At 36.9% G+C, this 19,957-nt stretch overlaps 2 protein-coding genes across 4 annotated transcripts; one reads left to right on the forward strand and one right to left on the reverse strand.

Moving 5' to 3' along the window:
* Positions 1–7,404: 7,404 nt before the first annotated feature.
* On the forward strand, positions 7,405–11,013 carry LOC143460021 (uncharacterized). Of its 2 annotated transcripts, XR_013117820.1 has the most exons (5): positions 7,405–7,958; positions 8,031–8,333; positions 8,511–9,049; positions 10,231–10,734; positions 10,875–11,013. XR_013117820.1 is itself a non-coding variant. In XM_076957377.1 (4 exons), exons 1-4 carry the CDS (start codon positions 7,608–7,610, stop codon positions 10,343–10,345), a joined length of 1,308 nt encoding a protein of 435 aa, XP_076813492.1. In that variant the 5' UTR covers positions 7,405–7,607; the 3' UTR covers positions 10,346–10,986. The 2 variants fall into 2 exon arrangements, 1 of the variants encoding a protein (XP_076813492.1); XM_076957377.1 differs by having other exon boundaries at positions 10,231–10,986.
* Positions 11,014–11,580: 567 nt separating this feature from the next.
* LOC143470162 (integrin beta-1-B-like) lies at positions 11,581–18,556 on the reverse strand. Of its 2 annotated transcripts, none has more exons than XM_076968112.1 (20): positions 18,389–18,556; positions 18,075–18,210; positions 17,607–17,761; positions 17,355–17,467; positions 17,154–17,272; positions 16,829–17,009; positions 16,573–16,704; positions 16,321–16,458; positions 16,073–16,159; positions 15,502–15,639; positions 15,248–15,359; positions 15,044–15,120; positions 14,802–14,926; positions 14,487–14,602; positions 14,156–14,352; positions 13,874–13,987; positions 13,615–13,751; positions 13,390–13,520; positions 13,122–13,288; positions 11,581–12,937 (listed from the first exon to the last, which is right to left on the reverse strand). In XM_076968112.1, the coding sequence occupies exons 1-20, from the start codon at positions 18,480–18,482 to the stop codon at positions 12,800–12,802; spliced, it is 2,607 nt and encodes an 868-aa protein (XP_076824227.1). In that variant the 5' UTR covers positions 18,483–18,556; the 3' UTR covers positions 11,581–12,799. The 2 variants fall into 2 exon arrangements, with proteins under 2 accessions (XP_076824227.1, XP_076824218.1); XM_076968103.1 differs by having other exon boundaries at positions 16,321–16,461.
* Between the last annotated feature and the right edge of the window lie 1,401 nt (positions 18,557–19,957).

Here is a 19,957-nt window from a genome sequence, read left to right on the forward strand (position 1 = left end):
TTAGCAAAACCGTCAGACGTTCTTTTGACTTCTTCCCGCCGGAAAGCTTTTCATTTTTAAAACACATTGTTCCTTCCGGTAGGGCACGATAGTAAAGACCTGTCTCATCACAATTGTAAATCTCTGAAGCAGCGTAACGATCTTGTATGCGGGGCCACACAGATGTTATCCAGTGTTTAGCTGCTTCAGAATCGTGATCCTGTTTTTCTCCATGTTGTCTTTTAAAAACAATTAAATTTCGTTCTCTCCAGCGCTGTATCCAGGCAGGTGATGGATCGAAATCATCATTCATCAGCTTTCCCAAGTCTTTAGCCTTTTCAAGCAACATGGGGCCACTGATAACAAGTCGTCTACTTTTAGCTTGCTTGAACCAAAGCAGTAAAGCCTCTTCTACATTCGCATGTGTGCTCACCCTTGCTCTTTTCCGCGATGGGTTTATGTTGCCTTGATGTGCGGATAAAAGCTTCTGCTTCGTCTTCCAAATGCGCGACACTTGGGACTGTGAAATTCCAAACTCCTTGGCAACTTCGCACTGAGATGCTTTCTTTTCCAATTTTTCAATAACAAGGATTCTATCGGACAGACATAAATCTTTTCGCTTTGCTGGCTTACTATTTCCTGGCATTTTATATCGTATACGTAAGCTACAGTACAGTACAGGTATTCTATGTTTCTGCAGTGGTTTGCGCTTTGCGACGTAACAATCCTTAAATAAAAATTAGTCTTGTGGTTCATAATCACTGTAGAGAAGGCCTTTTTTCGAGAAGTTTTACTTTATTGTTCAAATCATTTACGTGCTACTGTCTCTATAGCCTTCAGCCTTGCGGTGAATTTAATCACATCTGTCTTTAATTCACAACTGCTGTCTTCAGTGTCTTGTCGTGTATTTAATCGCTGCGGGTTATGGGAGATCTTGCGATGATTTTTGTTTATAGGTGAGGATAATCTTCAGCAACTTAACACTTCATCAAAGGAAATATGCGGTTAAGTGATAAAAGTCTACAAATCAATCAAGAATTCCTATTCGATTAACCGATTTATACGATTGACCCTTATGCGATTTACCGTTGAATTTTCTTCACAAGTGAATGGGAATGGTTTGGGATTATGCAATGCTATGCTATAAAGCGATTTATGCCTTTAACCGATATGCGATTAACCGATTTCGACTGTACTTGCAAAAACTCCATTAAATTTGACCAAAAATTAATATTGAAATGGCAACTTTTTGGTAAAATTCAGACAAGCGGTACTTTGGTAAACTGGCTACCTGACCCTATAGTAATGAAATATGAGAGTTTGGGTCGGAAGGGTTTAGTTTTAAATTAACTTAGACTTTGGAAAAAATGTGATTTTAAGTTGAAAAACAGCATTTATTTTAAGATTCAGGTGGGATTAGTTTTAGGTTAATTTACACTTTGGAAAAAGTAGTAGATCGTTTTAAGTTGAAAATTAGCATATATTTCAATTCGATTCACTAGTGTAATTGCCATTTACCATATACATTATTTCCTACTTCAGTAAACGGCAGCAGGTAAAATAAGTGTCTACTTCACCGGCCGCCGTTTATCAAAGAAGAAAATATCAATTCTGAAACTAGTTTTAGCCTTTTATCAAAGTTGCTTTTTCCAAATTCGGAAACTGGCAGCCAGTGAAATAGACGTTGCCTTTCTGAAATTGGTACTATTTAGTAGCCTGTAACTACAGAACTACTTTAGTTACAATTACTACAACAGTTACATTGGTCAGTTACCTGACTGCAGATTATAGCCATTTTCAGCTAGATATTGGGTATGCCAAACAACCAAAACTGACAAGTGCAGTAGGCAAAAATGCCCGGACGCAATGCAAGTGCACAATTGCACTGTAATGTACACAGTTTGACTTATTCAGTTTTTAAATAAGTCCAAATTGAGTGCACATTAGTTCTTCCCAAGTCAATAAGTGCAAAAAAACGAACCTTAATTGCGCCACTGAAGCTCTGGAAAATAATGTATGTAGTGCGTCTATATGCCTAACTCTACAGTCTGTGTCAGTTAGACTACTAACAAACCTCACAAGACAACCTGTACATTTCGCCATTTAGAATGGCCCGAATTCCTTATCCATTAATCAGTTAAGACTGTAATACTGTAGTGTTAATGTCAATAACTGTAGTACTTGCTAACTTAAACTACATTATCGCACAATAGAGTGTAGACAGTGCCACAAGCCGGGCAAACAAAACACATTTTTTGTTGCAATCTTATAAACGATTGCAAATAATGCCAACAAAAGTCTTACTAATGCTTTTATGATATTAATAAATTACTCTACTTAGATCTGTTAATTAATTCTAATAATAGTAACAAATTTAAAAAATCAATTTATTTATAGCATTTATAAAAATCACACAAAAAATTTTTATCACAGTTGCGAATTTTATTGTACTTTTTTACCCTTGCGGTTAAGTGAACTGTGGTCTATGATTTTTAAAAAATGAGACAGGTTGAAATGATGGCGCTGCTAGAAACAAGTGAATTCAAAGTCTCATTTCAAAATTATGACCATATCACTGTACAAAGTTATTCCATTCACCACCGAATGCGTTTATATACATGTTTTAAGGGCAGAATTTTCTGAGTTTATACATTAACTTTGAATTCGGTTCAACTGATTTATGAGTAGCATTAGTTACTGACCAGGGCAGCAATATTGGAATTGTGTGACACCTTATTGAGGGATGATTTAAAACTAACCTTAGCAACCCCATAGACGCTGTTTGTGGCAATAACAGTTTTAACTGAGCACATATTAAAAGTTTCTCGTAACGTCACCAATTGCAGCCAGCTGCTTTTGAGTAGCATCCTGCTATTGGTGACGTCACGTAGTTACTAATTAGTCATTGGTGAATTAGAGAGGCAATGTTGTAATGTATTGTATTGTATTGTTTATTTTTTGTCATTTGTCTGTCGGGAAACAAAAAATAAAATACTAACCAATATAGTGTTTGTTAAAACAATAATTAACAATTCCACCAGCAAACAATGAGCGGGTAAAAGCAGCAAAGCCCAAAGGCTTAAAACGTGCAAGAATAGTGTAACCAACGATATAAAGAACAATATAAGTTCTTTATATCGTTGTTGTAACCAAATAATAAAGGTGAATAATGGTTAGCACGGTCATTAAACCCAACATACAAAAAATAAGTTAAAAAATAACAACGAAAAAACAATAGGCCTACTCACAAACATATGCAGTAATTAAGTTATGTAAAGTTGGATACTGAGGCAGTGCAGTGCGGTAACTAAGCTACAAATAACTAAATTAGCTTATAAATCAAACTTGTAAAGAGAAACTTAATGACATGGTAAATGTGCTTTGAGATGTGGTAATCAGAAGAACGACTGCTATTGTTGTACAGCAGCTTGCTGTTTTCAAGCAGCACTCTGGTATTGTTTACTGCTCTGTAACTGACAGGCTGATGTTGGTGACGTAGCACGTCTAGGCTGCTATTCATGATGTAATAAATAACAGGCTATGATTTCTCGAGTAGCACTCTGCTGTTGGTTGCTGCTGAAAACTGGACAGTTTATAGAACTATAAGCAAACTTCTACTTGTATCAGGTTTGCTCAAGACGTAAATATAACTTACACTATCTTTTTCCACACAACCAATTTTTAATTATATTCTTTTCCAAATACCAATGTACAATTATCAAGGAAAAAGTCCACATCAGTCGACCACTTTGCTGAGAAACTAAGGTGCTATTGATTACGTCACCTACAGCAGCCTGTCAGTCATCAAACAGTGAGCAATAGCAGGGTGCTATTGTAAAACAGCAGGCTGCAGCACACTCTTTTGTTCACGACGACGCCTCGTCTGTAGTGAAACATGTTTAACTTTCTCTCAAATTGCTAGATTCTGGAAGTTTTCAGAGCTCAGCTAAAGATGAAGTCAATCTCCCAGCAAACGGTCAGCGTCGTTTCATTTTGCTTAATTGACAGCTTGCTGCGCAAAAATGATTTTATATATTACTTATATGCCCAATGATCAACAGCACGTAAACTTCCTTTCACCTAAAACCCCCCTTTCTAGCTTTTACGTTTACCATTAGCCTACACAACTAATTCTACTTGGCAAACTGTTGCAAGTCTAACCTTTTAAACTCTGAATAAAATATGTTACTGTAAATGCAATTGCGCTGATTTTTGTTCAATGGTCAAGTTCTTTCTTTTCAGCTTTGACACACACTGCTCCTTAGCGCATTATAGCTTTACGAAACATAAGCAAAATTTTCTTCTAATCGCATAATTAGCTCGCTAATATGTTATACCTTTTTTACGCTTGTTCAAATAAGCGAGAAAATAGTCGTAGCTTAATCTTGACCCAGATCTCTTTAAAGATCATCTTCGATGTGTAATTTTACAGTATCCCACAATCAATGGTTCATCAACAACGCCCAACATAAAATAATTAAGGAAAACTGGTGTGTTTTAAGGAAATTGATTGTTTAGCTAATTTAAACATAGAGAGCTTTTATAAAAAATTAGAGAGCCATTGATAATGATTCATCACATCAAAAACTACAATTATTAAGGCTTAAGCTACAAGAAGGAGCCCAGTGGTGGAATTCAACCGGTTCGTGCGAACCGGTTCTTGGAATTTTAATGATCTCCGCGAACCGGTTGTTAACAAGCGTATGTATAGGCCTATGTGTATATCGGCCCCTGCTCAAAATGGCATACTGCTAGTGATAGAACCGGATGTTAAAATATTTGAATCCCGTCACTGTCATTAGCCTATTGTCTTTCAGGATATTGTCTTGGACTGAGAAAATTTCTTGCACGTCTTAACCTTGGTGATGAATTCTCATCGCTTAAATACTGAGCTACTATTTTTCCAAGTTCCCATAAAGACACAGATTTTTTGATTGGTTTCTTGTTTTTTTTTATATCGTGTTGGCCAAATTAGGAATTTTCGCTAGGACTACTGATCAAGAGCATGGAGCGCGCTTCTGTTGCAATGCCTTGTCCTCGGGCACTACAGCAGAAGCGCCGATAGGTATCGAACACGGGCCGCAAGATTACCAACCTGGTGCTCTAATCTAACAACTCCACTCCCGAGTCGACATGATTAAGGCAACGAAAGACGATACAAAAATAGTTTTCATGTCGGTTTCAACCAAGATGGTCTTGGCCAACATGCCATAAAAAACCGCGAACCAATTCGGCGTTGTGTTTGACAAAACAAAACGTTGTGTTTGTCCGGTTTTGCATTACGTAATTATGCTTAAAATCAAACAATAATCAAACGTAATGGAATTTTATAAACTTTCACGACTCATTTTTTATTTCAGTAACTAAGCCTATAACCCAAGGGCTTATTCAAAGGTTTACATTAAAATAACGAAGTATCTCTTAAGTAAAACAAACTGCAGTGACAAAGCGTCTACAGGCAAACGACAAATTATGGTCAAGATAATAAAATTTGTGGAAAGTACAGCCTATATGGGCTATTTCTGAGAAAATAATGAGAGAAATGACTGTCATTTGCTATAATACATCAAATTTTTTTCTGATTCGCTTCTTTAAATTATATATTTATCGATTTATGTGCGCGACATATCAGAATTTAGATGTGGTCTTGCCATCGCAGCTTTTATGAACGACACTATATCTCTGCTCGGAATTTTGATTGGCTTCGACCTACGGCGTCATTTTCGGCTCATTTCTCATTTTCGCTTAACTAGATTTTCCATGAGCTTTATGAGTAAACAGGAAGAGAAATGCCACGCTAGTTTAAGCTTAATTTATTTTGGCGGAAAAATTTTTGCAAATTTTCAATCCTCTTATTGCCTATGCCTGAGTGGTTTTTTCGTTTAGAAATTCTTGGAAATATTCATTGGCATAATTTAATTGCTTAGGTTGCTTAGCAATTTCTGCTGAGATTTTCATTGACAAATAACAGCATATGTGCGCGAGGTTACTGGGAAAGGTTTCATTGTAATTGTTACTTTATTGTTGTTAGTTTTATGAAGATTAGGATTTGGGAATATTTGGATAAAGCTTTGGTATAAATTAGAAGTTTACAGTTGCAATGTTTTGCATCTTTTGTTTCAAGCAATGTAAATCAGTATTGATTCTTTGTTATATACTATATAGCGTCCTATAGGCTTATGTAACGTAGGAGAACATCTTCCAACTTTGCTGTCGGATTTTTACGGAACAAAAAGAATACTAAAATATCAGTAAATCTAGTATCAGTAAATGGAAAATCAATAGCAAGATATAAAATGTTTCTCAGAAAATATATTTCGCTAAAAACAACTGGTTGCCTTTCTAGAAAAGTTTTATGTTTTGAAACATGATTATTTTATTTCTGTTCTGTAGTATTTGTGGAAAATGCCGTCTATTGGCACATTTAGGATTGTATTCAAGGAGGTATGCGTGTTGTAACTGTTATTATAATAACCCAGGTAAAAAAAAAAGCAGGTACTTCAGGCAAACGTAACAAAAACAATTCTTAATGCCCTTTATTTCCTCATCTGTAAAACTCGGTTTACTGTTGTAGGCGTATGTGTCTTCCATATACAATAGCCTAACGCCCTAGCACTATAGCCAGGGTTGCTATACCGTCCTTATTTCTAAGATTTGTCCTTATTTTAAAGGTCCGTGTCTTAGAAAATATGTTTGTCCTTTTTTCTAAGAAATGTCCTTATTTTCACTTGCGTCCTTATTTTCGTCCTTATTTTTAGGACAGAGGTTCGTATTTTGGGCATTTTGACACCTTTAGTATACCATTTAGTACCAAAGAGATACCAAAATTAAGAACATGCAGACAGTGTCTTGTTTTTTTTAGGAACATTGGTTGCTTTCTCCTGTTGTGCACTGTTTAAGCTGGTATTCGTCTTTCGTTTCCTAGTCGTCCTTATTTTGGAGTTGAGCCCGATGACAGCCCTGACTATAGCCTACATGCAGTGTTCTTTCCGTAATTAACTTTGATATCAATTTTAACCGTTACCTAACAATTTACGTTGAAAGTTGACGCATAAACTTGGAAAGGTTATGGAAGCGGACTGATGTTCGATTGAATTCGAAGTGGTTTTAAAACAAGCCTTCTTTTGACAATGTTGCCTAAAATCAGTATTTAAAATTAATGCAAACACTTTCTGAATAAATGCTGCTGAGTATCGCAAATGTGTTTTGCCAAACTTGATGTGCCTTATAACGTAACACACTTATTTATTGGAATTATTAGTTTTTTTTTTATTCTGCTTATGTAATATAGCTATAGCTTAAGGGCAGCGCTAAGAAAAACACAAGAAAAAAGCAGCAAGAATTTAAGGTATAGAAACTATAGATTATTACTGAGCGCACAAGCACGCAGGTAGTCACTCAGGAAAGTGCGTTGTTCGCTGAAGAGCTGCAGAAGCGCGAAGAGAAAAAGCAAAAACAAAGACAGAAGGCTATATAGACCTATATACAACGAGCAAACTTTAGCGTTTCTAGTTTCAACGAGCATATTTTTTATACTTTATAATGACAATGATATTACTGCAACAGACGCAAATATTTGATAATGAGTTCTAACGTTTTCGGATTTACTTTTGCCTAACAATTGTATAATGACTTCAAAAGCCCCCGTTTACGTTGGACACGAATATTTGCATCCGGTAAAAGAAATCTCTCGAGGAAGGTTTGGAGCTGGCGTCCTCTTGGTTTACGACGCTCAAAAATGCGATCATGTTGTTTGCAAGAGAGTCTCGCTGAGGGACAGCGAGGAATTTGAGCGTCAGGTTTTACTCCACATCAGAGCATCTTTTCACCAGTCAGTGGTGAGGTTTATGGGCCTTCTACCTTCGTCCACCACCTGCTTTCAGTATGCCGTTGAGTATTTGATGGACGGCAATCTTAGAAAGTTAGTCGTCAGCGATGTAGGACTACCCGACGCAGCCTGCAAACGAATTATACAACAGGTGAGTTTGAACAAAGACTTTTTGGAAACGCTTTCTTTGCTATAAGCTTAACACTTAACTTTTTGCTTCTAGCTGAGCTCGTGCCTGACATATCTTCACAACTCTCTTGGGATTGTGCACGGTAATGTCAATCCAGAAAATGTTCTCATTACATCCATTAGCCGCTGCAACGTCAAACTCAGCAACTTTGGAAAAGCTCACACTGTCGGATCTAGTATCAAGATTTCAAACAAGAAAAGTTGTGACGATCGCTATCCGGACTTTAGCTGGAAAATTAACTTCAGACGCTTTAAGTCATACCTGAGCCAAAGAACTTCATCGTTAAAAATATCACCCAGAGGAAGGCGACGGCAGAGCATCGGAACAGCAGTTGAAGTGAGTTAAGAAATTTGTTGATGCTGTTTAAGGTTTTTATGTGGATTATTAACGTAGTTTAGAAAGAATGTGTCATTTTTTGTTTTGTTATTGTTCTGTGATTTCCTACAAAGACTGTAACCTTATCATTTTAAGAATGTTATCTGTAAAAAGAAAACCATTTCTCTCTTAATGTAGTGCGATCAACAGCCAGGAGAAGAAGTACGCAAGAGGAAAGTGCCATCACTTATCCGGCGCTACTCGAGTGTCCTTACGTCTGAATCACCCATGCTAAAGTCTGGAAAGGAACCAGACATCCACGAGTTCACTTTGGATGACTTTAAAAACGAAGTCAGTTCTATCATGTTCTCACAAGCATTTACGGCTCCTGAACTCGTAAACGCCACGCGTTACGTGGCGTCACCAGCCGCGGATGACTGGTCACTCGCTATATTGGCTATTTATTGCGTCACCGGGAACACCCCGTGGGAGGTGGCGTCAGTGGAAAATATCAAGTACACGACTTTTCTCCACTCTGGTAGAAGATCTCAAAGTCTTACTCCAACCTTGAGGGAGAAGAGAAAACACGAATTGCATTCCCGTCTTGCTCCATTTCGATCCGCATCTCTGTCATCCCTGATGGTTTCCATGAAAAAAAAGCCCTTGTCTGAAAGGAAAATGTCGGCGATTTTTGAAAAGTGCATCTGTGATTTCTTAAAGCAGCCTGCCAACAGCCGGTAAGAACCTCAACGTTATAGTGTATTTTGAAAAAATCCTCATCATTATAAACCTAAAACCGGAACAATGCAATTATTCTCAAATACTATAGGGTATCCTCAAGTGTACATAGATCTTGGGATTATTTTTCCCCATGAAATCATGAATCGATTATTATTTCAATTCCGGTTTAATTCTGTTAGCAACCAATTATCCCGCCGAAAAAATTTAGCCAAAAACCTGTCCACCGAATTGAGGTTAATTCTCGTAATACTCTGCAACCCAGTGATATTCATATGGCTATTTCACAGAGGAAAACTTATTTGTTTTCTTAACCTATATCTGGCGAGTTGACAAAAAGGAATGTGTCAGAGCCTGTTTGTGGGATGTTTGATATACTAAACAATTGCTGAAATTTTATTTAATATTATCAATTGATATAAGGAATGTCGCAAAAGTATATTAAACTAGGATGTGGGATTCTTCCTGCAGCTTGATGACGAACATAGCTTTAATTATGCATGAATAAATCGAATTAACACGTTTCGTTCGTACGTAAGGATATCACAAAGTATATGCCTTGCTCAAATATATAAAACCAATACTTCAGTAACGTGAATTCCGCTGGTTCTATAGAATAACATCACATTTTCAAGATCATGTATAGTTGCTGTATAACAGGAGAATCGAATATTGCAAAGCATACGCATATAGTTGAAAATGCAAAAACTTTTGAAATATATAAAGGGTCATTTATTTTTTGTTCTCATAAAAATTAATAACATTTCATCGATTGCTGTGACCTCCAAACACTTACATTTTATACGTCATAATGCACTATTTTTTACGCTTTATTCTACATTTTGTTACATTTTGTAACAAAAGTGTAAGGGTTATAGGCAAAGAATGTTCAACGAAAGTTGGCCAAAGTTATGCCAAAGAAGCAAATGTTATAGCGCATGCGGGAAAAACTATAGTATTGACATATTAAATGCATTTAATTTAATTGAAATGCATTGCTGATTTTTAAATGCATAGCGTACAAGCAAGAAAAGAAAACGAGATAACGATTGCCAGGTTTCAATTCTTGACTGAATTTTATCACTTTTATAAATTATTAATCCCGGAAGATTAATTATTAATTCAAAGCATGATGGTCATGCATTGACGTCAGACTGTAAAAGTTGTTTTTGTGTTTCAGAAATTCTATATGTTCGCGAAAAGATGTTATGAGCAAAAAATGGGGCGAGGACGCCCACAAGTGGTCGCACTACGAAGATTGTTTCTTTGATGAAGATTGGATTAAAGAACAGTGACAAAAAATCTGATTTTGATTGCTTTTGCTTTTTCGGTTTTTGCTTTTCCACGTTTTTCATTTAAGTATAATTCGCTTTATAAGCTCATATTTAACAGAAATTTATTAAAGCGCAGCATGTTTGCAGTTGTGTATTGCTTCTGCATAAGTGACGTAGCCTTCTCCAACGTCGAGATGTAAGTTGTCATAACTTAAAAAATAACAGTGTTTGCTTCAGTAGAATTTTGTCTTCATTGTTTGTATTGACAACACTGTGCAACACAAAACAAACTTCAAAAGAGCAAAGAGGTGTTTTTGGATATCTCTGGTGCGCTGGGCACGAATATGAACTCCATTTTATCCCATCACCCTCCATTTCTTTGCAATTTTGATTTTAAATATTGGAAAAATGTATGTACTGTATTTGCCTTATTGCAGGTACCACCTTGTAACATTTGAAATATTATATTTGCTTTGTTTTGCTTTTGTCTTATGATTTTGTGCCTAAATGATTGCTGAAGTTAAGGTCCAACACGTATTGCGTTTTGCAGTTTGAAGGAAAGCATGAAAGCTGTACTTCTGCATAATGGCAACATTTTACCAACCGTGCCAGTGGCATACTCAACTACACTAAAGAAAAATTACATAACTTTGAAGCTCATTTTGGACAGAATAAATTACAGAACTAATAGATGGTTAGTTTGTGCTGATTTGAAAGTTGTTGCTATACTGACAGGGCTTCAACTGGGCTACACAAACTAGGCTACTGCCGTTTCTTGTGCTTGTGAGATTCGAGAGCTCGTAGCGAACATTACATGAAGAAACACTGGTCCTTGCGATGAGATATCGAGCCTGTTCAGCACATATGTTACTGCTTTACCATTAGCTCCACAGGAAAGAATAATCCTTCCATCTTTGCATACCAAACTTTTCAAACAAATTGTAAAAGCTATAAATAAAGACCCACCAGTTTTCGACTCCTTACAATAGTGGTTCTGAACCGGGGTGCCATTTACGTTTCGCAAGGGTGTCGCAAGTTATTGCGCACTAATCACTAGTCCAGGAAAACGGTTGCGAAAACTGTTTTTATTTAGTGCAGAAACTTTTTGGTTTGACTGTTGGTGCCGCCAAATATTTTGGTTGTTTACAGGGTGCCATCAGCCAAAAAAGGTTGAGAACCACTGCCTTACAAGCTATGTTTCCAAGTTCGTCAAACGCTAAAAATAAAGAAGGTGTATTCGCAGGGCCACAAATACGCAAGCTTCTTCTCAATGATGAGTTTATTGAAATGCTGAAGGAAGATAAACAAGTTGCATAGAACTGTTTCAAAGAAATATGCCAAAAATATTTCTCACATCGAGCTAAAAATTATGATGAAGTTGTGAGAAAATTGTTGCATAGCTATAAAGTGTTAGGTTCTAAAATGACTCTGAAAGTACACTTTTTAGCCTTTCATTTAGATTTCTTCCAAGACAATTTAGGAGACGTTTCCGATGAGCACGGTGAAAAATTTCGTCAAGACATTGCTGTCATTGAGAAAAGGTACAAAGGGAAGTGGTTAGTGGGAATGCTAGCTGACTACTGCTGGTCAATACAGCGAGATAGTTCTGAACTGGAGTATATGCGACGAAGACGCTAAGAGCAAGAAGTAGTAGCAAGTTACTGTGCATAAGACAGTATTTTGACAATCAAGTTTGTCCATGTAGTAGTAGTGGCATAATCGACTTCATTTTTGCTTAGTGCGTTTGCAACCCGTACCAGGGTAGTTCTACATGTATCACATCCACAGTTTTCAGTTAAAACACTCAATACTTATAGTTTATAGCAGCACATGCAGGTTTGCAAGGATACCAAGCAGCGATTGCATTAGTTTGAATTTTGTTGATTAGACATGCGCGTAATGTTCATTTTATCGGATTTTCAAGCATAATATTGGAAAAATTAAAAACGTTTTTTTTTTCAAAAAATTCTGACGTGATCGTAAAAAAGCAAGCCCATATTCGAAATTAGCAGAATCCAAATTTACAAAGTACAACCCCACTAGTTCTTGAAGTTTTTCAAAGTTGAAAACTTCTTGCACAGTGAGCCAATCAGAGGCTACAATATAATGCGCAAAGTAATGACAAAACAATTACTTTAAATGAATTGCGTATAATATCAACAAAATGTTTTGTTCTTTACTAAAGCAATGTTAGCAGTAGCCAGTAACAATCGTTCGAAGAAGCTCCCATCAGCCTTGCTTTGGCATTGTCTTATAAAAGACTAACCAAAACAACACCAAAAATATGTAGCATAAAAAACACACGTTACACGCGAATGCTCAGCCAACTGATTGAAGTAAGAAACATCACACACGAAAATCACAAAAATAAATAACTATAAAAATAAGCAAATCAGTTGTAAACAGGAAATGACAAATTCCGGACTACATGCCACCCCAACTTTGACGTACAACCATCGATTTCCCCTTCACGCTTCAGTCAGCAGTTTGCATGAAAGTAAGCAAATCCGGTTTACCATGTTTACTCTCCTTGCTCAGGGAAAAATCATCGCTCTCTATATAGTTTGGATTGACAAAGCGTTGAGCAGGGGTCTGGTGAATGGGGTTGTCAACCTAAAAAGAAAAAACTTCTTCCTACATGCTTGAAACATAATAAGATTCCGTACACAAAAACGTGGTTTCACAATGCAGACGTGCTATATTTTCTACAAATCTTGCTCAGTTAACAAGTCAGTCATGGTTTACATAGATATTATAGCACAATTCACAAATATGGCAAATTATAAGTAATGCTTACCGCGTTCCATTTGCTTTTGGAAATTTCATTTAAAAATTCTTCATATTTCTTCTTGTCCCATTTAGTTTTGAAATGCCTCCATACAAGCATGGCAATTATACCACCAATGAGTATCGTGCCCACTACTGGCATAATTATAATGATTGGTTCAATCGGTTGTGGGCAGTCTGCAAATATTTTGATTGTAATCTGCTGGTATACTGACTGTCAACTACTCTTAAGGCCAAGTTGTTTTTGGGCTTGCCTCTCACTTTATGATTATACTTACCAACCAAGACGTTTCTTGTCTTTATCAAAACAACAAAATTATTTCGATCGTTGTCCCAACCAATCTTATAGGACATGAGGCACTGATCGTTTTCTTGTATGCGTTCGCAGACAATTGACGAGAATAGGTCTCTAGAAAAACAGTCAAACGAACAAATACAAGACACAAGAGCGCAAAGATGTATGGCAGTTGTTAGCGCAAAACAACAGCAGAAGTGGTGCTTACTCGTTTAAACTGTTACAGTGGTTACAATCTTCCTCTGAGGGCGATACGGCACAGTTTTTGCAGTCAGGCAACGATGTTAAGGTCTTAGACTCGATTCCAAGCTGTTCGCAGTACTCCAAGCACGAATCTACTCTCCCCTTTGAAAACATAAGATGTTTATGGCAATTATGATGAAGTAAGGTATTTTAATGCAAAATTACAACAATGTTGGTCAGGAAAATGAGTCAGCTGAACAACAAACGCTGCAAAGACAAATTACATTTTTGTAAACGCAATCCGCACACGAGAGGAGTTGCATGTTGGAACAGGTCCCATTTAGGTTAGAGCAGTCTGGATGAACGCACTGGTTACAATACCTTCCCGTCCAATAAAACTGAAATAAAACCATGACTCAAATCACACAATCATCAATTGAAACCAATGAATTTAATCACAAACAGTCTAAAGTGAATTAGAACTCCCAACATTCAAATATAAAGCATACAAACCATTGAGTACACAATAAAGACCGACATCGTTCAAATGAATTTAGACGAATTACCGAGTCTTCATAGCATTCGCAGGTGTCACAAATGCAGTCACCATTTCCATTGCAAACTTCTTCTCCAGGATGAGCCTTGCACTTATCATCGTGGCAAGAACATACACTGTTTGCTTTGTTCAACGTCCAGCCTCCGGTCTCGTTGCAAATACATCTTCTATCTCCATAGCAATTTTCGCAATGGCCTTGCAGTTCTCCTGAGCAACAGACGTAAATGAAAATACAAAGTGGTCACATCAGCACGATTGATTATTACATAAGGAACTCAAGGTCAAGGCGTAAAAATCTTGTCCTTTTTATCCTAGTACAAACAGGAGTCGATGTATAGTACCTCCACATTCTAGCCCTTTCTCATCGGTGGGACAGTCACTAGATTTGCATTGACATAAATTTCCAAAAAACCCTTTCTCACATTCACAAGCACCACACTCGCATAAGCCATGATTACTGAAACAAAGGCAACAGAGGTTGAAACATTTACGTGTTTCGTCAATACCTTTCCCACAAGTTATGAACTCAACTCATTCGGGAATCATTTTTACAAAAAAATGCATAGAACTAAAACAGTACAAAAACAGCAGATAAAACCGCGGTACAATAGATACAAAGTAGTTGTATAGCTTAAAAGGGTAAAGTAAAAGTTTACTTGCAAAGGGCTTCGGAAGAAGAGCTCTGATCTGTACAGCTCTGTAGTAGTTCTGAGTTGCTCGCAGAAGTATCACATTGACAATGAGAGCCTCCTTTTCCATCAGAGCACTGGCATACTCCGCACTACAAGCCCGAATATGTTATAATACTTTATGTGTGAATACTTTATAATGGACTGTGTATTTTGTCGTCTGGTTGCTTTTAAAGTAAGCAAAATATTAAGAACGGTATTCTTTTTACCATTAAATCTCCGTGATTGTTGCAAGAAGAACTGTTTCCTGAATCGAAAACAGCACAATCGCAGTCGCAGTGGTAATCTATAAATTCAATTCATTTTATCGGAAAAGTTTAAAACTTACATATAAAAATTTATTTATATCTAAATCTAAATAAAACAAGATTTTATAGCTAAAACATTTGCACCAATTTCGGATTTTTTCTGACCTATATTTATTGAGACAACATCTTGAACAAAGCTGGATATAAACTCCACTTTATCAACGTGACCAAGAATATTTGGACAAGCAGTTGCAAGAAGATCAAACTGGAAAGTTATCTATAAACAAACCAAACGTCCTCGATAAGTATAACAAGCGTGTCCATAAAAATGTATTTAAATTGTTATGTATCTCTGACTTACAAACGTTCGCATAAAGTTTAAGTAAAAAATGGATCAGTGAAATTTTACTGGCCGGTACCTCGTCTCCCAGTGCGATGTTGTCGCATTCCAAGCTGTTTTCTTTCCATGTCGAAGTTCGCGGACAAAGTGTTCTGTGATTCATTTCTAAACCCTCCGGCGGTATGGGTGCAGTCATTGCAAATTGACTTTTGATTTGCTAACAAAAAGTTATGTATTATTGAAGGAAAAATGTGTGGTACAGCACAAAGCAGATCAGATTTCATTTTTGTAAACACAAACTGATGTCAGCATATAACGTAAGTTTTGCGTAAAGCACGACGTCTTTCTCACAATATAACTTTGAACAAAGGTAAAGGTATAACACAGCGGTACGAGTATATTCTACAATCTGATGTAAGGCAGATTGTTTAATCAGCTTGCGACATATAAAACGAGAGCCTGTGACTTTATACAGCCCACGCATGTCTCAGTCACTTCCGCATGCCTTAAAGAACAAAGACAGTGCGACGTGTATGACAACTTGTACACAGTTAGCCCGTCTTGGGACTATTGTAGTTTGGCTAATATGACATACAGTGACCATTTCTTTTAAGGGTTGTCTAATGACCTAACTTATAAATTATACTCACGTCATAGGCGTTGGAAATGATGGGGAAAATGTTCCTTGAGCTCCCGTCCAATACACCGACATAAGATGGAAGAAGGTTGGGAAAATCCTAAGAAGAATGTTTTAATATGTTTACTTTTTGTCTTTCCTAATAACAGATATTTAGAATAACGCCGCAAAATTTTGGAGGCGCTGGTAAGATACATGCTAGACCGCATCTGTTTAAAAAATCCCTAGAAAGCAAATTCGTTTTCATAAAACGCAACCTGCCTTGTATGCATCGTACGTGTCGTTAGTAACAGCAAATATCGCTTGGATTTTATTCCTTTGAAAGACTTCCTTTAATTGACCAATCGATGGGTAATCTTGCTCCTGGCTTTTCGAATAGATGTGGGAATGACCACTTGCCTCCTCCAAAGACATAATAAAAGTAGCTTTACGGAACATTAACCAAAATATCTGCATCCATATGACAAATAGTATTTCAGAGCAAATGTTGACACGTTATATCATATAATCTACCGGTATTAAGTGGCACGCCATGTCGTTAGCGTCAAGTATACCGCCAAGTTTTCCGTCCATTGCACTGTGAGAAATTGCGTCGCTGGTCAGAAGGATAACACGGAGAGCTCCCGGACGCCAGCCTATGATATTCTGGCAACCAAAAAGGAGTAGATTACGGGAAAAATTCAATTTAGCGTCTCACCTACTCAGTATGGGCTATAACACAATAATTATCTATTTTGGCTATGATACGATGAAGTAAATGCTTTCTTACCTCACAAACAGCAATCTGCATGAGCGCGTCAAACCCTCCCTCCGGCGTGTCGAGGTTGGCAGATATAACGGTCTCTAGGACGGCTCCTTCAAAATTCGTACTGTTTCCTGTAATACTGAGCTGATGACGAAATCCGAAAGGCAATTGACATGTTTGGTCGTCTCCGCACACTTTATCAAGTCTTTAAGTATAAGTGTATGTGTGGAAATAGCTACTTGTACAAAGTTAAGCATTTACAAACAATTGAGAGGTAAAAAACTTTTGTACAGTATACCGGTATATACAGTATATAATTTAACACAATGAGCCACTATATGGCACTCACACGGCTTGGTCTTCAGATGCGTAAGGGAGTACTACTTTATCAACAAAAGTGCCGAATCCAACTCCAATATTGTTTGTCACGTTACTCTGTATATGATCTACCAAGTCAACCGCTAGTGTCTGTAAAATTCGTAGCAAGTTTAGACGAGCCTAGAACGTCGACTCTCTTTTGCGAAATATTGGTTATGTTGACGGGGTATACCTTCAAATATTCTAAATCGTCACTCATGGAAAGCGACAAATCCATTGTGTAATATATATCCAGCGGAGATTCGACAACCTTTTTAAATGTTATGTTCACTTTGGCTGTTTCTCCTTGGAAAACATTTTCACCATTATTGTTTTTTGACAAAATTGAAAAACGTAATTTCTTTATACGTTACTGTTTGGTTTACATCAAACCTATGGAGTATATTCACCCTAATTCAATACACAGCAAACATACAAAACTTACCAATTCGTAATTTGACATTTTGCTCTTGAGGTTTGACTTGGATGACGTTAACGTTGGTTGCCGTAGGGTCATCAACGACTGAAAATTCCATATTTCTAGTTTCTTGCTTGATGAAGACAGGGTTGATGAAATTGGCACAAGCTTTTGTACTTTCTCTACACACGAAGCGAATGTTATTACAAACATGATTTAGCTGCAGTTTGTCTTGTCTTGCGCTTGGCTACTTTACCGTTAGGAGTTATGACGACAACAATTAATTAGCAACACGTCTACATCTTTTCCTGTACAGTATACTCGTTCAACTACACTAAAGAAGGTCCGTTCAAATGAGATGCTAAACTGGCATTCTGTTACAGCAAATTTAATTATGCGATGTGTAAACGCAAGCGTTCTGAACCGTGTCAAAGTTATTAGCCTAACCCTGGGTATATTACGGCAAGCTTCGTGTCAAGAAGCAGCAAAACTTACGCAGCTGTGCGACAGCGATCCGTCACTTGAGAGTGTTCGTCTTGGTCGTCGACACACCAGCTACAACTTGGATGTGCTGATATACACTGGCCACAGTCATCTTGCGCTGCTGCACACTTGCGTGAAATATCAGCCTCTATTAACGAAAAAGAAAATTTTTCAGCTTTGCATTTCTAGGCAAGGTGAAACATAAATCAATAAAGATTAAAAAGATAAAGAAGATTAAAAAAATCAATAATAATTTCATTGAAGTCTAAATTTTTAATATAACAGCGTGTTGAAATCTTCAAATCGTAGTAGCGTCTCTCACTTACCAGACATTTGACATGACACCAAGCAAAGAGTTAGCAACAAAAACAACATCGTCATTTCAATGTAACAAACGACGGAAAGAGAGGTTTTATCCATTACTTGCAGTAAACTGAATGTTCTAAAATCATTTGCAAATATATTGTTAGTTATTCTACCCTATTATGATATACAGTGCTGTATTCACAAGAACATAGCTATTAGAGATCAAGCAGAGTATGATACGGCGTCTAAATTGACTATAGAACTGCTGACTATAAACCTAACCATCATATCTGCATTTCTTGTTCTAACAAAATCTTAGCTTTGTAGAAGATATTAACAACAGTATATTCGCTGTTTTTAAGTGTGATTGATCTAACACTATCTCGCCGCCGAATGTAAGTGTCTTGAAGTGGCTTTTGCTACAAGGAGAGAATTAATAAAAATATTATTTCTTTGATTATTCTTTCTTTGATTTTAGATTGCACCACTACGGTGTGATTGCTCAATTCACACCTTGCCCCGTCACGCAAACACGCGGAAGCATCCATACGGGTCATGACGCACTGACGCTGTCCTACGCGTTTTAATTGGCTTACAGGTAACTTCCTCGTGTAGATGCGGGTTGTGTTTGAATTACCTCCACGTTCCTTTTTCTTCGATTGTCTGTTTGCTTTTTTTTGGTTAATTGATGACCTTAATACAAAAATAAAGAAAAAATGCTTACCAAATAAATGTAACGCAAGATTTATGGTCTCATATCGTGACGCAGATATGGCAACAAAGTTTGACATTACAGTATTATTGTAACACATGACTTGGTGGTAATTAAAATTGCGCAAAGTTCTATTGCTGGCCTATTAGAGTCTGCTTTATATCATTTAGGTTCTGTAAGCGGTATATGCAGTACGTTAGCATACATCCATTCTAACCTTTAGGTTTTATTTATTTTCCGCATGTTGAATTTTGGAATAGAGATAAAACATCAAATATCATATTATACAAGGAGTCGCATAACTTTTTATAGTCTGTGATATGAGAATTCCTTCAGGGTAATTTCACGACTATATTTGCGGGGTAAAAGAACGAGAGTCTTTTGTTATCGCAAAATCAACTACATTTACGGGTTCTTACTGTTCAAAGTTTTCGTTTCCATGACTTCCGTCCGTTGCAGCGCGACATTAAACAACCTGTGATGAGCGATTTCCTTCGTGGGGTGATTTTGCGCATAACTAGAACAGCTGATACAAGACTTGTATGACATAATCATATAATAAAGTTCATTTAAAGGTAGGGCCATAGGTATAAGTTACCCAATAGTTACGACAAAGTGAAGGACCTACTGGAGGTGATGCATGTTTGATATAAGTGTGTTAAAAATAGACTGCATATTTTAATCACGCACTCGTAATTCTCGTGTGAAATTTAGAGTATAATTATAGTCTATAAGTGCGATGTTTGATGGAACGGTAACCACAAATTAAGCTAAAGATCTTTTTACTGCTATTACTACAAACTGAATGCGGACAAGTCCCACAAAATCACGTCACTCACACGTTTTTGTACTAAGAATGCAATGATTACAACTTTTC

The sequence above is a fragment of the Clavelina lepadiformis genome, chromosome 1 (assembly GCF_947623445.1).
Source record: "Clavelina lepadiformis chromosome 1, kaClaLepa1.1, whole genome shotgun sequence".
In the NCBI taxonomy this organism is placed as follows: domain Eukaryota; kingdom Metazoa; phylum Chordata; class Ascidiacea; order Aplousobranchia; family Clavelinidae; genus Clavelina; species Clavelina lepadiformis.